Raw genomic sequence first — 19,004 nt, 5'->3', positions numbered from 1 at the left:
ACCCTTCTCAGATGGTTTGGTCACTCTAAGAGCTTTCAGTGTGTTAAACTTCTGTACTGGTTCTCTTGGCTCATGGAAATCAGTTTAACCACTGAATAACATAAAGTAATCGATCCATCAGGCATGTGTTACGACGATACAGTCTGAATGTTGTAGCTATCCTGCTACAACATTCAGACTGATTAATGTCTCTGCATCAAAGCAGAACCAAACAGTGAATGTCCCATTCCTCTGAGGCCATCGTCAGCCAAGAGCATCAGACATCCTAATGTAAGGATAAAAATTGTGTTCCTTCAACATTTGAGAGAAATATGAATGTACTGATAATTATGTGGCTTCCACAGATCTCCAATATTAACCTCACTCTCCAACTTCAGGCTAAACCTCAGTGCTGCCACTCAGTACAAACGTGCAGCAGATTTTAGAGTAAAAACTCTCAATGACAGCTGTGCATGTCCACGTTGTTCTTTTCCGAATTTCAGTGCAATTTTGCACTAACTCAGCAAACACCAGATAGAAAGTGTCCTTGGTAAACTCAGAAACTGCTTTACCTGATATCAGCACTGGTTTCTGTAGGGCTCGTGAACCACAGCCGATCACACCTTCAGATTACTTCCTAATGCGATTTACTTACTTAACCTTCATAACACACGGTGAGCAATAAAAAAAAATCATCCAAACTGCTAAATGTAAACGTTGAAAGGCATAAAAAATGATATGGAATGATTTGTAACCTCTTTATATTAAACTGATGGGGAAATGCTGTGCTCAGTGAGCAGTGAAAGATGGCAGTTACCTTTTTGGGTGTAATAAAAAATTATGACTAATAAACTAATTTAACACCAAGAAGATACTCATGCTTTTGCCAATATACCCCTTTAAAATAACATGAGGGTATGCAAGTGAGAAAATAGTACCTATTTTCAAGCCTGAGTATTTACAGTCTGTGTTTAAATGACTGTAGACCAGAGAGAAGGTACCTTATGTTCCCCTCGTGGATCACCTCACAATCAGGCTGCCTGATATGGCAAGAAAGCAGAAGGTAAAGGGAAAGAAACCACACACACACACACACACACACACACACACACACACACACACACACAACCACACACAACCACACACACACACACAACCACACACACACACTGGTTAGTGTGCAAAGACAATATAAGAATATAAAGACAGATATATAGGCGATAGAAATTCAAAAATCCTCTAAAAAAAAAGCAACTGAAACTTGAATTACAGAAAGAAAATGAGTCGTAGTCACAGGACAGTTGTCTAATATGACGGCGCACACTGCAGACACCTACAGCAACCTTTTGTTTCCATTTCCAGCTTCACATTGCACATTAAAAATCTGTGTATGAATGTCATGGTATTTGGGGATTTTTAAATGACTTCTTTAATTTCTTTAATGACTTTAGTTGTGGTCAATCATGGTCAATGAGAAGTTAACAGGCCTAAACTTCTGACCACAGCTCTACATAAACACTTATGTTTGTTCAAGTAACCTCCCAATTTTAACACTGTGGGTGAAACTCCTGAGTGAACCACTAAAAGTGTGAAACTGTCAGGACATTGAGAAAAACTGATCACAATTATGGAAGCAACTGAGATGTTACAAATGACCAGTGTTATCTCAGAACTTCTCTTCAATTAGCATAAGACACAGTAGAAACCAGGAAGTCCTTTCCTCTAATAATAAAATGTCCAGAGACGACAAACACAGCTGACCTCTATGTGTCGTAGAAATGGCTCATTCCTGAAAGTGAAAGCAGAATCACCTTCAGGCTTTGAGGCTATGAGATCTGCTTATTACCAAATATCCTCCTCGTAATTGATTCAGCCAGTGTCATTTGGTGTTTGTGAGGCTGAAGAACCAGTTTGTCTTTTGCAGTTTAATTAAATAATAAAATGAATGAAAGCATCTTTGGTGTAACTCAATATCCCCCATATTTTAGCGAATGAATGGCAATTACATTAAACTCGGGGAGAACATAATGCTTTTAAACATCATAGTTTGACTGTAACTGAGTCGTCCATAATTGATTTTATAAATGGAAAGCTTTCCAGAGGAGAAGCTGACAGATCCCAGATGACCACGAGAGCGGCAAATTAAATGACAGTGAATGTCGCTGCTGGACGTTTGACACTAACGAGCCAGTAATTGATTCTTCTCGTTACTGTCAGCATTACTCTGTGCACAGACAAGAGATTATTAGTTTACATTTGTTCCCAATCATGGTCATGAAGACGTACTATATGCGGCCAGATGTGTAAAATAAAAATGGCGTGAAACAAAAACAACTGAAAGTACTTAACTGTTTGACTAAACAAAATAAAATGAGAAATATGAGATTATCATTCTGATACATAAAAAAAAAATTAAAAGGTTTATACACATAGAAACACATAGAAAGAACAGAAGAAATTTCAAATATCATCATATACAAAATACAAAGCTTTTAGAACATGGGTTCCACTTCCTCTATTTAATTATTTGCAGCACACCAAAACAGCTACTGTATTTATTTATTATTAATCCACCAGCTTTGGATCCTCTGTTACATTTAACAGATTCTTGCATATTAGATACTAAGTACCTATAAAATATTTTCTTACTTGCTCCAGTAGACTCCCCCCTCGATGGCTTGCATTTCTCCAAGCATGGCCAGCAGCAGGGAGGATTTCCCACAACCCACCTGGCCCACGATCATTGTCAGCTGACCTGAGATAGAATGAAATGAAAAAGGTGGTGATGGTAAACTAGCTAGAAACTCAGTTAATCTCCTAAAGCCACCATTTCACTGGTGGCCCACATGGAGAAAGGATTAGGTGTTCTTTTAGCCACATGCTAAACAGACTCTTTGCAGTCACGTAACGAACTAAAAAAAACCTTTACTGCTTCCATGGCAGTTAAGAGGGTAAGTATGAGCCAGGTTTAGCTAATGAAAAGTAGATGTTGTGATAGTTTGCTGGTGCGTGTTAACACAATGCCAAAATCTTCCCAGGAGGGGACATCTCAGAAAATTCAAACTATGCAATACTCAGAGAAATTCCAAAAAATCAAAGACCTACATCTCAAACTCTGCAGGCCTTAGTTAAAATTCATGACAAAACAATCAGCCAAATACTGAAGAGGCATGGTGGTCTGGAATGGTTGCAATGTTACATCTGAACAAACAATGTGGAGATGTTTGGACATAATGCACAGCACCACAGCATGTCAGCGCATACACTTCATACCAGCACCTTGCACTTACTGAGTCAACCATGAAATCTTCTGTATGCAAAAGTATTGTAGAGTCAAATGTGAGGCCATGTGTCCGACAGCTAAAGTTTGCACCAATGAAAGTCACCCTGACTGAAATCCCACCCTACAAGCTTTTGAATCATGCAGTGTACTTAGTACTTCGTTTTTCAGATGACTGCATAGAGTTATGTGAAAGCTTCATTTTTCCACGATTGCAGACGATGAAGTGTAACACCTGTTTTAAAAACAAGTTGGGAGGCTGTGGAAAATCTAAATGACAACAATGATTTTCAAATCTCACAGATGTTATTCACAACTGCGCATAGAAAACAAATTGAGTTTAGACTGAGAAAATGTACAATCGATGGCAGCAACAGGTCTGGAACTGATTCTCAGATTAAGATTCATACGTTTGACGATTACATTTTTCAGATGAAAGATTTTTAATTTGGGGGTAGTTGTATAAAAGGGGGGTGGGCGTGACCTGAACCCAAACCTAACCTTGCCTTTAACTCTAGCTAAATTTATCTGGTGGATGCTACTTTATTACAGAGTAAGGCACACTGTAACCTTTTAATATTTAAATATTCATGATTCTGTAAGAAGACTATATGTCATAAGATGTTTCAATAACTTGAAAATTGTATGTTAATGAGAATCTGAGGCATTAAATGTGGAGGGCAGGTTAACCATTTAGAAACCCCGCTACTTACTGACATCAACAATACACCCCGCTCATAATCTCTCAGATAACAATCAAGGTAATCTATAAATATGATTACAAGAAACTTTCAGACAAAACCAGTCAAACTAAGCTTAAAAGGAGCTCAGATCTACTATTTGTTTATTATTCCTTATCCCCTAAATGCAAGCAGCCACTGTGAGCTGAAAGTCTGTAATGACTCTAAAACAAACTGAAAAACGCACAAACATAACACTCCAGTTACTCCGAACAACATTACACCAGCACTTGGCAGGACAACAAATCCTGGTTGTCTTAGTAGAAGCATGACTGGGATGGCAAGCAAGTCACTTCCCGAGGGAAACTGCGTGTGTGTCCGTCTGTGTGCGTGTAAGACATACTATACAGTCCATTTGTTAACAGCTTCATCAACATGGTCTCCTGACACTCAGTGTTTCAGTTACAGGAGTGCAGAATTACCGCAGCTCTCGGTGTAACAGCAGCGTCATGTATACTAAAACAGTGTTTGTCACACTGAAACAGTAAAGAAAAAAGATAAGCTCAAAACTTCCTGTGATCTTAAATCTCAAAAACTAGATTTTAAAACAAGAAGAGAAACGTTACAGCGAACAGAGCCACCATAAGAAAGTGAAAGGCAGCAGATGTATTAAAATACACAATGATATGAGTGAGATCCTTCCCTGTGGATGTATGCTTCTAAATTTAAAACACTTGGCAGAGTCAGTATCTGGCTGTGATTGCATGTATTTATTTAAACACTGATACTGCTTTAATACACAAAGCAGCATTTAATGTTATAAAGTTCTTAACAAATTTTAGACCGCCACCGAATATAAGGTTTGTGACAAAACCAACCTAAATTTACAGTTTCTCTAATGGTTAATCCACCAGTGTGCACAAACTCTTTAATCAAAATGATATTTTTAATGGTAAAAATAGGTCATGTTGATCATTTTTTTCATATTTACAGTTTTAATTTTTTTAAAGCAAAAAAGTTTGTCACATTTTTAAAAAAATGAATAAATGTAACAATAATATATTTTTTTCCTTCTTAAATTAACCTGAACAGAAAAATTAATTTCATCGGTGAAATGGTATGCCAGCTTAAATGTGGGTATAAAAACATAAATTCAGTATTATTTGTCTAACACATAACAACATAATGTTTACCTATAGATTTCTGAAATATTTGTGTTTTCCTGTTTACATGACAGGTGGTCTAATACATTTGTTAAGCACCGTATATCATATAAAAACAAGTGTTTTTATATAGCAAATTCTAAAAGAACTGGGTCTGACAAATATCCACATTACAAAACATTAAAGAGAAAATATGATACACATCAAATATGAATATGTAACCAAAATATTAGTAAAATAAAAGAAAGTAAAAATCAAATGCTAAAATATTAAACACCTACCAGCCATTTGGCTGGAAGGTGGGTTTTAAAGGTAGAAAAGCCAAATGGCTGCTCTCTGGGACTCTAATTAAGGCTAAATTATGCTTGTAGCCTATAAAGTGATATATATAAAATAAAACAGGTCCCAAAAACAGAACTTTGAGGTACACCAAATCTAACTGTTGAAGAACAAACCTCAAATGTCACGACATCTAAGAGAATTAAAAGAAAGGAAGAGTATGAGGAGAAGAATCAGCAAGGTTAGGTTCAGGACAGAAATGATTAGGTTTGATGCATCATATATAACATATGTCAAACCCTTTTTATTTCAACAAAGTTTCACTTAATAGCTGTATAGGTATACACTCTTAAGGCATTGTAAACCTCTTATGTTTTGAGCACATTGCGTTTACATATAATGAAATATATGCAACATAAACAAAATTTCCATTGCCACATACTAGAGTTTCTCCTTATACAAACCTGAACTTTAAAGTATTCTACCTGTCGTCTAGTCTTACCTGTTGGGATCCGGATGTTGATGTCCGACAGTGTCAACAGGTTATTTCCCCAGGTGAAGGATCCACCCGTGACCTACACAGAGAAATAAAAAATAAAAAGATCAGAAGGTAACAAAAGGGTTATACTACTAAAGTGCGCTAAAGTGCTTTTTTTCCCAGCACATGACTCTCAGTAAATTCCCATTATGCAACATGAATACGTGCTGTTTTCTTGTTACGTGTGAACCCACTGGAGCAAAGGACATGACCCACTTTACGCCCCGACCCAGAGTTTAAGAAATGCTAACAGTAAGTGCATTGCAGCGAACACTGCTGAGATAACACACACACTGGGCTCGTGGCATGAGGGACACCAAACCAAATGTCATCCTGTGACGCATTTCACATCAAGTTCACTTTGGTGAATGCTGACAAATAAAAATCTGTTACACAAGAGGGACAGGTGCTACAGCTCTGTTTTGTCAGTGCAAGATGTGTGAAGGCCTGATCCACTCACACTTCAGTAGGAGATTACGGTCAGTGTCATCGATGCAGCCAAAAAATCACAGGTTTGCATTAAAAGGCCTGACAGGCTATATAATATACAGTATGTATTCATGGTTTCCGATAAGTTCACCATCCAAACAAGTTGTTCTTTGGTTCTACGACACGTGTTTTACAGCCTGTGTATTAAATCTGAAAGACTGAAGCTAAATATAACAAAATGTGGTCAATTTACATTTTTATTGGACCAAATGTAAATTTCTAACCATGGGATTTTGACACCGTCCGACACAAATACAATCGAAGTGCAACTAATGACTTTAATGGTAGTGTTATGGCCTAGTGGAAAATCTATTAAAGACTTCCCTTTACAGACAAGCTTTTAGACATTAACCAAAAATGAATGAATGATAATTACTTCCATTTCCATTTGTATAATCAGTTACCCCCAGTAAGCATAGCTGGATGAGTCTTATGAAAAGGAATTTACTTTATTTTCCATTACTGACTCAAAAAAGGTCAACACAAGAAAGAACAGAAGGATTCAGCTTCCTCGGCTTGGTTAGAAATCACCTTTGATGAAATGGAAACAATGAAAATCAGTCAGCTGATTGAAACACACATGTTCACTGGAAATTTAGACTGAAGAGGGATGGAATAAAGGATCATGACCCTCCGCTCATTGCTTCTTCACGACGTGGCATTAAAGCAAGATCAAATGGAAGAAGTCTTAAATTTAAGCTCCACTATCAATGAAATTTCTTTTTGAAAGCTTCATTATTTGTGTCCAGAAACCCGCCGATCAGCACGTAGCAGACTTGTGTATCTAATCCCTCGTCTATATCCCTTCATGCATGGAGTTTGTTTACATTCCTCCCATCTGTTGCATTTATTTATTTTTATTATTTTATGCAGGGACACCCCCTGAAACGCAAACTTTCTTCAAAGCTTCCTTTTCCCAATGACCCGATCCCAAAGGAATCAAGAATATAAGAGCATCATAAGATGATGAAAGATCTCTTTTAAAAGATTATAGCACCAAAAATAAAGATTATAATATTTAGACATTGTTTTACACTGAGTGACTAAGAAACAAATACACCTCAATTGAGCAGGCTGTTCATGCATGACCACCAAAACACACATGGGAAATCTCAGATGTATTTCCATGCTCCTGAGCAAAAGTAAACAACCAAGATTACAAAAAGCAGGATGAGGTATATAAAAATGGAAAGCAAGTTAAGATACTATCAACAATTTGACAAGGGAGGAAGGAGAAAGGACAGGGAGAGAAGATGTGCAAAAAGGGGAGTGAAAATAAAAAGATGAGATTTTGCTGAGAGCAGATAAATGTAGTAAAAATATTTAATAGAAAATGTGCAGCTGCAGGAAATGGGCCTGGTGATATGTAAATATGACAATGAACAAAACAAAAGACTGACAGATAAGAAATATAAAAAACAAGATGAACCCTGGTGTATTTCTCTGCAGCTTTCTCAAGCCTGTGAAGCCGAGTTAAACATTTTATGAACCTGATTTAAAGCCTGTATGATGAAGACAAAAGCTTCAATTTCCTCTATTCTCAGAATTTTAGGGGAACTACATTAACATTAATGCTATATCTGCATTGTGTCCAGATTTTCCTGGATCTGGATCTCCACACAGAAACCCTTCTGTGTGGAGTTTGGATGGCCTGTTGGTTGGCCATGTTTAACATGAGCATCCACCAAAATACATATCTGATAGAAAAAGGAAAAGCAAAGGCCTCCTTTAAATGGCCATAACCTTGTATATGTGGGTGTGTGTAATGCATAACAAACAAGTTTTACACTGATAAGTCAACAAGGTCTGTGTCAAGCATGGAAAAGCTACCACTCTAATTGGGGGTCTGCCATCTGGGGAATAGCATCATTCCACAGGGATGGGACAGGAAGAGGAGTCTTCACAGAGGGGCTGAGAAAACCTTGGACACATCCACAAGGCCCTTTAAGGGACAACAAATTCTCATGTGAATCCTGCACTTCCTGAGAGGAGTGAGAGTATGTGCACACACGCATGTCGCATGTATGATTGCAGGCAAAAACCCATGGACGCATAAACAATAAAGATATGAAACAGCTGCTCATAAAAGTGAGATAAGTGGCAGCAACAGCACGCAGCCCTTCTGTGCTTATCCATCTGATGCTTCTTCTCGAAAAGGTGCTTTTATCGTGTCTGCTGTCCACTCTCCAGGTGTGTTTGTCAGGGAAATCCTGCACCTGCCTTGAACAGGCAGCCGATAACATGGCTGAACGAGTTTCCGCTCTCTTTATTCCCATCAAAACAGGAACCTTTCCTCTGCATCTAAGCATAACCATCCTCAAAAGACTATTTACCTTTAAGAGGGAACTGTCAGTCTGGACAACTGAGTTCATTGCATCTAAATGTGTTGCTCATAACCCCCACTCTTAGTGTCACATGCTGAAAACCCTTCAAGACACCAGTGGGTTAGATATCAAGACAAAGGTTTCTGCTCCGATACTAATGATGTCTTTCCAGTCCCATCATCTACTTTCTTTATCCCACATCTACAGCTCTGGAAAGTCAGAGGTGTCCATTACTACAAATTAAACCACAGCCAGTTCCTCTAAAGCTGCCAAAAAACCAAAAAGTTCATTGATAAATGGGTAGACGTGGGTCCATGTGTTGCACTTTACATGTGATCATAGCCTGTATCTAACTTACACCCCTGTAAACTTTCCCCTAACACATAAACTTTGAGCCTGACCTTTACAGCCACATCCTCTGTCTCTGAGGGTCTCATCTGTCGCCTGGTTGGCTGCTCATAGTTGTCCATTTGGTAGCGCATTGGCTGCTTCCTGTTGATGGCTTTGGTCTGGAGAGGGACAACCAAAAGAAAAAGGGAGAGAAAGGAGTGAGCATTTGATAATAAACATAAGACTTTTCTGCATCTGCTGTACTTCCTCTGGAAGCAGAAAACGTTGCCCCAATGGACTCAGTCCTCATTATTATTATATGATCCAGATACAAAAACAAAGTTCATCAATGTTTCTAAATTGCACGTGAAGTTCCACAACTAAAATCTCCACACAAAAGTAAAAGTATTCACACGTTCATCAAGAAGATGTAGTCAGGCTACAGTATGTGAGTGTACTCCAAGTACCAGGATGCTGTATCCATAAAAGTCACAGTTTTCACTCTCAAAGATCTCCATATTGGCTACATAACCCAGGATTATGGACCAGCTAGAAAAGGGCATGTGATTGATGTCATTGGAGATACTAGGAAGCAGGTAACAGTCAATTTCTGTGGGTCAAGCTTTAGTTGTCAGGCAAATGCCCTCACATCACACTCTAGAATATTTTGGTGTGCAGAGGAGATCATGATGTACTCAGTGACTGCAAGGTGCCCAGGTGCTGTGGTTAGAAAACAATACCAAATCATAATCTCTCCACCATCGTGCAGACAGTTGGTATGAGGCGTTTGTGCTGACATGCTACGTTTATGGCCAAATATCTCCACTTTGGTCTTACATTTAGTAAACACCCCATGACTGCTGCTTAGTTTCCACACATAAGAAGTTTAGTTGCTAAAGAATGTCTAAAAAATGTGTTTTTAACATTAAGTAGAGGCGATAAAATGATAATGGAGATGAAAACAAAATCCGGTATTACTGTTACGGGGTTTTATTTTTCTATGTTGTCTAATTTTAGCTGATTTTGAGTAAGAATAAAATGAGTCGAAAAAATATGTCATAAATGGGTATGCTGTTTTTTAAATTTCCTTTTACAATCTTATCTGAAAACCATTACAGCTCTAATGAATCATGTGAGTCACTCAGCTTTGTGGTCTGACTGTCCATTTGAACACAAACAGTGATAATCCCACTGCAGAGCAGACACTAAGCGACTAAAGACTCAGACAGCCACACGATTAGGCCTGTATTTCACTGAGTGGTGAAATGTTCAAATACCCCAAACAGGCTCAGAGGTGTAGCAGTCAAAAATACAAACTGTTACTTTTGCACTTTTCCTTGGTCTTTTTTATTGATCTGGTATCGTAACTCACCATCCCCATGGGTTTCTTTCCAGCTTCGAAGGAAACAGATATGTCACCATTTCTCCAGCTGTCGTCTCCAATTTCATCACTCTGTAGAAACTCACCAAGCTTCTGAACACTGTAAGAACACACACACACACACACACACACACACACACACACACACACACACACACACACACACACACACACACACACACACACACACACACACACACACACACACAGCCTATTAACAGTGACACTGTGATGATTCCAATACCGGTAATCTCTCAGGAGTTTAGAGTTTCTCGTCACTGTTGTTGGGTTTCCTTGACGTTCCTTTAATTAGATTTGCCGCTGAAGCCATGTCCAGTTTGTACTCCATGTTTAGTCATGTCCACATCCCCTCTCCTTCAGTCAAAGCATGCCAACCAGCTGTCCACAACCTTTTACAATACAAATAAATCTAAACACTCACCTAACCAGAGCCTTCACAGCAAATCTGACAACAGTGGAAAGCAGGAAGAGCGGGGTGACCAGGATGTGAAACAGTGACAGAGCTGCAAAGGCCTGAGAAGGACTGGGGCCTTCTTTATTGAGGATGTGATACGTCACAAATGTCTGCAAAAAAACAACAAAAGACAAGTTTAACATCTCTTCCTTATGCTGTTGAATTATAGCTTAAGAAATAAGCAAGTAGAACATTTAAAGCAGAGTCAAATTCTTTTACAGATTGTAATAAAACTGACTTACGGCTAGAACCGCAGCAATGGGAATAGCAGCATTCATGAAAACTGCACAAAAAAAAGGAACAGGTTTTATTGGTAGGATAGTAACTTAGCTGATTTAGGTAACAATACAAGCTTTATAACATACTTTAAGTCCCTTTTAAAAAAATTATTCTTTGAAAAACAAATGTTGCATTGTTTTAACCATTATTCAAAAACAGCACTTATGAATGTGGGCTAGACAAGAGCCTTCTCTATAATCAAATACTGTATAACAGTAACAATTATTCAGTTTCATTTATATCACAAAAAGAGGTTCCTGAGGCCCTTTATATTGTGTAAAGACCCTACAATAATACAGAGAAAATCTTTGGGGGTGAGGGTGGGAGACAGGACACTGTGGAAGAGATCTAGAGTTTAATAATAGCTAATAATTAAATGCAAAGTTTTGTGTAAACACACTGTGAGCAAAAAAGGGGAATGAAGAAGAAACACTCAGTGCAGAATTAATAAATGGATGAACTAGTTTTTCAGCATCACTCTGAAACAGAATATTTCCAATTTTAGGATATTGTGTAAATTTAAGAAATCAGTGTTTCATATTAAGTGTTACATATGTTTAATATGCACACTGTAGGACATATCCTGGTCAAAGATGACTCCAAGATTCCTCAGTGTTACTGGAGGCCAAGGTAATGCCATCCAGAGTAAGCATCTGGTTAGACACCATGTTTGTGAGATGTTTAGGGCCGAGTACAATAACCTCAGTTTTATCTGAATTCATAAAAAGAGGTCATCCAGGTTTTAATATCTTTAAGCCACTACTGCAGTTTAACTAATTGGTGCGTGTTATCTGGCTTCATGGATAGATAAAGCTGGATACCATCTGCATAGCAGTGAAAATTTATGCTATTGCTTTGAAGGATACTGCCTAAGGGAAGAATGTATAAATTAAATATAATCACCTGAAAACCAAGTGCAGTAATTAATGCTGTAATTTAACTGTTTGTTAAGTTGTACTGTGGAAATAATTTCCTAGAAAAATGATTTATGCTAACCATCGCTGAATATATGTGTGGCGTTTCAAACAAGATTCATTCTGTACATGCCAAACAAATTCCATTTCTGCTGGTCTGCAGACATTCTGCTCACATACTTAAAACTCCTGCTACTGATTTTCATCTTACTGGACATGGATGTGTAGAAGGCGAAGGTCCTGAGGCTGGTGAGCTCTTTGCCTCTGGTCTCCTCCACACTGTCACAGAAGATGTTCTCCCAGGCGTACAGCTTCAGCAACTTTATGCCCTTTAGGATCTCAGTGGTCTTTTTAACACGATCTGTACTGTGTTCCTGAAATAGCAAATAAGACATTCAAAGAAGATTTTTGTTCAGAATTACGCAGGAAATTTTGTTTTCTACACTGAGAAAACATTTATTTTATATTTATAAATATCTTCTTTACCAGTGTGATTTTCTGCGTGTCTGCCAGCTTTGTAGCTATAAGGTACTGGACCGGAGCCAGCAGAACTATGACAGCCGCTCCTACCAAGGCACTCGAGCCCATAAAATGACGGAGCAGAATTATTCCCATCACAATCTGCAAAGAAACAAAAAGACCTGACTTGAAAAACTATTGATAGGAGTAAAACATATCCAAATATGTTTAAGAATATGGCTTATCTTACCTGCACGGGCATGGCCCACAGGTTGGGGCAGAGGAAGAGGAACCACATGAGCTGGTTGGTTTCTATAGCAACCAGGTTGTTGATCTGCCCCAACGTCATCTCCCCCATTGACATGTTGGAGGTGGATAGGCGCAGGATTTTGTTGTAGATCATTGCCTAGACAAGACAGATAATAAGACAGATGAAGGAAAGTTTAAGATGATGGATAGATAGACATATTAGTTCATCTATAATGCCAACCTTTTAAAGGCAGTCACCTTGTTTTAAAAGGTCGCTGAACATTTGCAAGCTGCTGTGGAACCCACCTGACCCACCTGATGCCTGTGTTTATTGAGTGTGGGGTCCCACACTGGTCCCAGAACCAAATCACAAAAGAAATTAATCCAGATGGTAATACCAACCTTTTTTTGACTGAAATAGTTGAGTCAGGGCCAGCACTTTGAACTGGGACATTCCATCTGGTTCCTCAATAAACAATGGTTAGATGTTTAGTACCTATCTTAGAGTTTAAGTGAAATAAAATATTGTCTGCCGTCTGCTGCTGAGCTGACTCCAGCTCATGGCACAGTGGTTTTCATGAATATATTCATTACTAGCAGTATTATTCTGGGTTTTAATGGAGAGCCAGACACTCTATATCCCATTAATGGAATCTATATATTTATAACTGCCATAACTGAATTATGCAGAAATGCCTACTAAATATTTGGATAACATCTAATTACATTAACCATGGGAGTTTTTACCACTACCACTTATCAGTAATTTTAGCTTATTTAAAGCAACTTTGCTGCTTCTTCCGCTGTGCACAAGCCTGTCTTGATAAAGACTAAATGCCAAAAATACATGTGAAAAGAGATACCTATAACATAGCACGTTCTTTTAGAATTTAGCATTTTAAATACATTTGTAAAAAAAGCAATGTTTTAGCTTTAAGTTTTAATAGGTTAATGGACAGTGTCAGCACTATGCAGAATGCCAAAGACTTTTCCCACTGAGGGACTCCTATAAATAAACCCATCACTTACATAACTGAATTAAATAGAAATGTTAACTAAATGCCTTCACATCATCGATTTACATCAGCCCTGGAAATTTTTAACCCTCCTCCATGTTTCTGTTCAACACTGACTGCCAGCTGAAATCTACCGGACTGTTGTTACACTTCAGAACAGGTGTCCAATGAAACCTCTATGTGGCTATTAAGCTGGGGCTTACATCAGCAATTAAAAGAGCCTGGTGTCACATGAGGTGACAGATAATGGCTGTGTGAGCTGATAAAACTCTGAAGCATCATAGAAATCATTCACGATGAGCTTTCCAAAGTGACACCCGAGTGTTGAAACACCGGTCCGAATTTTCATTTTCCACGATGCTTCACTCACCAGCAGAGCTCCCCGCATGTTAATGCCTGTTTCAATGGTGACATAGTACGAGGCCTGAAGGAAGGTTCTCTGCAGGATTAAAGCCAAGAAGAGAAGAACAGCCAGGATGGAGCTGTTCTGCAGCAGCTCATGGGAAGACATATGGTAGTTCTCGAAATGGGTGACCTACAAACACAAGCAGACAACAGGTACAAAAATAAGATTCTTCTTTGTAACCTGATCAGAGGTCAAACTGATTTCTCATTCGATGACAGTCTGTCGTCTGTTCCACAAACCATAGTAGCTGGTGCATTAACAAGAGCATATCCTATTTCAATCACAAACCAAAATTTGCTAGAAAATATGTGAAAACATTCTCTCAGATACAGATGTTTTTCAATTCAACCTTGGACGGATATTCTGGACGTTCATCAGTAACAATGTAAATAAGTGTGTTTCAAAAATAGGTTCTTTATCATTCAGTGTAAATAAAAAATGCAACTGCAGAACATTTTCAGTTTAATAATAATAAAATTATTATTATTGATATAATTATTAGGAAATTATCTAGATGATCAGCTAAAGAAAGAGTATTTCTAGGACTTATTGAGAATCTTCTGTAAAATCTGATGTTAAGATTCTACTTCATTTTTCTTTCATTTAATCGGTTTTCACTCTGCAGCAGCAGTGGTAAAAATAAGACGTTGAATTGGAACAGGATTGGGGTCTTTCTCTCATAAGCAGTGTCATCTTTACTGTCCTGGGATCGCAAGTCCCAAAAGTGAAAGCCAGAAACAGATTTATTGTCTCTTGTGCTATGGATTGGCTCTTAGCTCTAGCTGAGGGAGGGGCATGCAGACCAGAAGTGGGGAAATCCCCCCCCAAATTACACCATAGTGGCTAAATCCATTTACATATAGTCTATGGGCTTTGTGGAAAAAGAGATGATTGTCCAAGTCTCTGGAGCTCTTAAAAAGTAAGGAACGCTTGCTATTTTAGCAAAGTCTGAAACATCGATGCAAAGTCCATCAGTGTTCATTTAAGTTGAGCTCTGGTGAGTGTCGAGACTAAACCATGATTCATTTTCATGAAACCACTCATGGATAGAGCCTCTGTCACCTGGAGAGGAACTACTCCCATTTACGTAATCATAGGATAAAGGCGATCACTCAGAATTACTTTCTATTGATTTGCAGTGACCTCCAACTCTAAGGGGATAATAAGATGAAAGTAAATTATGATCCAGACTGATTGTTATCCCTCAGCTGGTATCCAAGCAAATGATGGCTGTGCCATTCATAGTGATTCTCAGTGCTTTGTCCATGAGCCCCATGTAGCCAGGGTTTTAAACCAGAAAGCATGGTTGGCATTTTCAAATACAGCAATTTTATACAATATTTATATTTGTGGCAAAAAAGAGACAGAATATTTTATTCTAATATTTTATTATTTAGTTTCTACATTTCTGAATTCGTTTAAACAAATACACATTAGAATTTTATCTATGTATCCCATTTCTAGCGCAGTAAAAAAAAATGTTTATACACTGATAAATCAATCTGGATTGAAAAAATTACACATGAATTGTTGCTTCAAAAATCCCAGAGTGACGCTCAGCAGTCCCTCTGTGTACGTTAAACTGAGGCAGAGAGTGTGAGGTGAGTGGGGAATTTTCCATGTCACTCAGAAATGCAGCCATGCTCTGCTCTCTATCTCGATTGCCCATTATACCCACTTTAACCAGCAGGCACAGACCTGACAACAGCTTAACATCTACTATACCAGCATCCAGCCAAGTGGACTGTGTGAAAATACGCTGCCATTACAAAAGCATCTGTTCTGCCTCTCCTACAAGCCCTGACTGCTTTATGACCTTTGGAGAGGTTGGCATGGATTTAAGAGGAGTTGATGCCTATGATCACTTCTGCTGGTGTATATTTGGTTGCCAGAAATGCTGTCTGTGACCAGTCTGCTTGATCTCTGTCTGCTCTGCCCTTTTTATTGTAGGGAGATATTTATATTGTTTTGTAATGTTGTGTATGAGCTGCAGGTTTGGTCGAGCTAATTATGAGTCATGCTGGTCTATGCTAAGATATCAGACAGGAAGCCAGATATACTGTTACTATGCATCCAAATGGATTAGCTTAATTTTTTTAAAGCCATTTTAAGAACAATTTTTGGTTTACTTGAATTATCAAAACTGCATTCTAGGAACATTTTCATTCAGTACCTTAATACAAGTATAACAAAGTCCATAAGAAAAGAAAAGGAAAAGAAAAGGACACTAAAGAAACTGATGGACATTATGGACAATGCCAGGCATCCTCTGCACACGACCATAAACAATCAGAAGAGTCTGTTCAGTGACAGGTTGCTTCTCCCCAAGACAAGAACTAACAGACTTAAAAACTCCTTTGTTCCACACGCCATCAAACTGTTTAACTCCTCTCTGGAGGGGAGAGGGAGGGGAAACAGGAGGACAAAGGAGGGGGGAACAACTAAGCTGTAGTGCCTCTTCACCTCACTGTACAATACCTTGCGCAATACTTTTTGTAAATAGTCAACAGTGCAATAGACTCAATACTTGAAATGTGCAATTCACTTGTATTTTTATTTTTTATTCCTATTTATTCTATTTATCCCCTTTGTATATTTTATTTATATTTGTCTCTGTATTTATATATATATGTGTGTGTGTGTGTGTGTGTGTGTGTGTGTGTGTGTGTGTGTGTGTGTGTATATATATATATATATATATATATATATATAACAATTCTGTAACTGTAACTTCGGTCGTTGCTGTGCTTTTTTTGGAAGTCGAATTTCCCAGAGGAACCCACCCGAGGGATTAATAAAGTTCTATCTTATCTTATCTTATCTTATCTTATCTTATCTTATCTTATCTTATCTTATAATGAGAAGCAATTCTGAAAATTAGTAATAGAATTTGCTGCGATGAGGTTGTAGGAAAATAACAAAAATCGAAAAAGTTAATGAGCAATTCAGACTCAAGAATAAAACAACAAGTTAACAAAGACTGAGGGGAGACAACTGAACTAAAGCCCAATTCTAGTCTGGCCTTTCCACAGCCTCCCACTCACTGTCACTTTAACTGTGTGAAGGCCATGCCGCATAAAGTATCATTTCAAAATAAAAGCCTTAAGTGGAACACTCGATTCTACATCAATACACCCGTTTTTAACTGTGTTAACACACAGTGTGCACTGTGTTAACAGAAAGGCTTCATTTGGTGGGTTTACTGAAGTACAGCTTGTTGCAAGTTGCAAATAAATGCAGATAAAATGTATCGTAAATAAAAGAATTCATGAAAATGTGGTGCTTCCTGTTAATTTTAAACCAAATTCTGAACATAACCTGCTCCTGACCTGGTTATGTGTTCAGCATCAGTTACTATGCTGATTTAGCCACATTAAAAAATCCACTTTTGTAACACAAAAACTTCACATAACTTAAGCATTCATGTCACTTCATTGTAAGCCCCTCTGGGCCCTGCCTCTAGAGGTTAAAATAAGAATTGGTACGTGAGGAGATTTTCTGCTCTCTGTGGATTTATGCAAATGACCTGATGTCATGTGTCCTTCATGGCTGATTTCCAAACCCCGAAACTGTATGAAGTTACTATAAAAAGGTGCAACTTAGTGACTGAATCTAATCAGCATCATCTGCTTGAATTTAAATTAATATCTAAAAACGCAAATATGGAATTCAGTGGAATATAACTTCCAGACATCAGAAGACCATTTATTGCTGACAACGTCCTGGAAGCGTTTTTTGTGCTCATTTATTTGTGAGGAAAAATACTTTGGATTTCAAGATAAAAAATGAGAAAACATTTGGAAAAATATTAAAAGTTAAGGTGAAACGCAGGTTTGGTTTCATGCTAGGAGTCAGGCATGAAGCTGCTCTGGTTAAAGTTACATCCACAAGGTCTGTTCCACGTAAAGTGTGTGTGATGTCATTTTAACTTTGTCTTAATCATCATCACGTCAGACACGGCGTCGCACACGAACTGTTGACGATGTGGCGACTGTGACCAACGCCTTGTTGACGTCGTGCTTAGAGTGAGTCACTCTTTGGCTGACTGGACCACCCAACAGTTATAGTGTGTTAATGACCCATGATGTTTCACTGATCTGCCCTTAACCACTAATATAATGATCTTATATAAACACTTAACAAGGCTTTGGTCTTGTTGATGGTGTTGGAGACAACAGCTATGCCTGAGTAAAGGTTCAGGTTTCCAGGATGATTTCTCAGAAGGGAAAACGAATGGCATTAAACTCTTTACGTCTTCATCTCTTAAAACATACTATATATACTGGAGGTCTGCTTTTTCTTACTTTATGATGTTTTTATATTGTTAAATTCTTAATTCTTATATTTTTTTAAATAACAAATATTAGGGTTAGTATTATGTTACATGAACTATGTTATAAACAATCCCTGAGAGCCTAAAGCTCAGGCGTGACTCTCTAAGCTTAATAGTCTGTTTTTTCTACTCTTAGAAATGTATGATGTCAGAGAGAGTGTATATTCCTAATGAGGTAATCTTAATCACTCAGCTCTCTGACATGTTAGCACCAAAACCTAGTATAAGAAAAATGATGTTTATGCTGAGCTGTGAATCATGAAACGTCCAAGAACAAGAATGCAGAGCTGGAAATGAGCAGAATGGGTCATTTTTAAACAAATACACCTCTGAAAGGAAAGAGGACCCAAATGCAAGAAGCAGTCGGCAAAAAATTCACAGCTAAGAAAAAATTCACAAAAAAGTGAACAACCAAACATCCAAAGCATTA

At 38.0% G+C, this 19,004-nt stretch overlaps 1 protein-coding gene across 10 annotated transcripts in view; it reads right to left on the bottom strand.

Moving 5' to 3' along the window:
* abcc9 (ATP-binding cassette, sub-family C (CFTR/MRP), member 9) overlaps positions 1-19,004 on the bottom strand; it is a 77,424-nt gene that overhangs the window by 39,458 nt on the left and 18,962 nt on the right. For all 10 annotated transcript variants that reach the window (XR_013972112.1, XR_013972113.1, XR_013972114.1 and 7 more), the window contains exons 9-18: positions 14,206-14,370; positions 12,821-12,976; positions 12,598-12,732; positions 12,323-12,485; positions 11,161-11,201; positions 10,886-11,028; positions 10,435-10,543; positions 9,134-9,241; positions 5,884-5,956; positions 2,629-2,734 (exon numbers count right to left, since the gene is read on the bottom strand). Coding sequence is in view for 7 of the 10 variants with exons in the window: in XM_080886484.1 (XP_080742610.1) it covers positions 2,629-2,734; positions 5,884-5,956; positions 9,134-9,241; positions 10,435-10,543; positions 10,886-11,028; positions 11,161-11,201; positions 12,323-12,485; positions 12,598-12,732; positions 12,821-12,976; positions 14,206-14,370 (1,199 nt within the window). In the remaining 3 variants the exon portion in view is untranslated. The remainder of the gene's footprint in view (positions 1-2,628; positions 2,735-5,883; positions 5,957-9,133; positions 9,242-10,434; positions 10,544-10,885; positions 11,029-11,160; positions 11,202-12,322; positions 12,486-12,597; positions 12,733-12,820; positions 12,977-14,205; positions 14,371-19,004) is intronic.

Source organism: Rhamphochromis sp. 'chilingali' (genome assembly GCF_963969265.1).
Source record: "Rhamphochromis sp. 'chilingali' genome assembly, chromosome: 7".
Taxonomy (NCBI): Eukaryota; Metazoa; Chordata; class Actinopteri; order Cichliformes; family Cichlidae; genus Rhamphochromis; species Rhamphochromis sp. 'chilingali'.
Note: the sequence above shows the minus strand (reverse complement) of the source record. Positions and strands in the feature narration are given on the sequence as shown.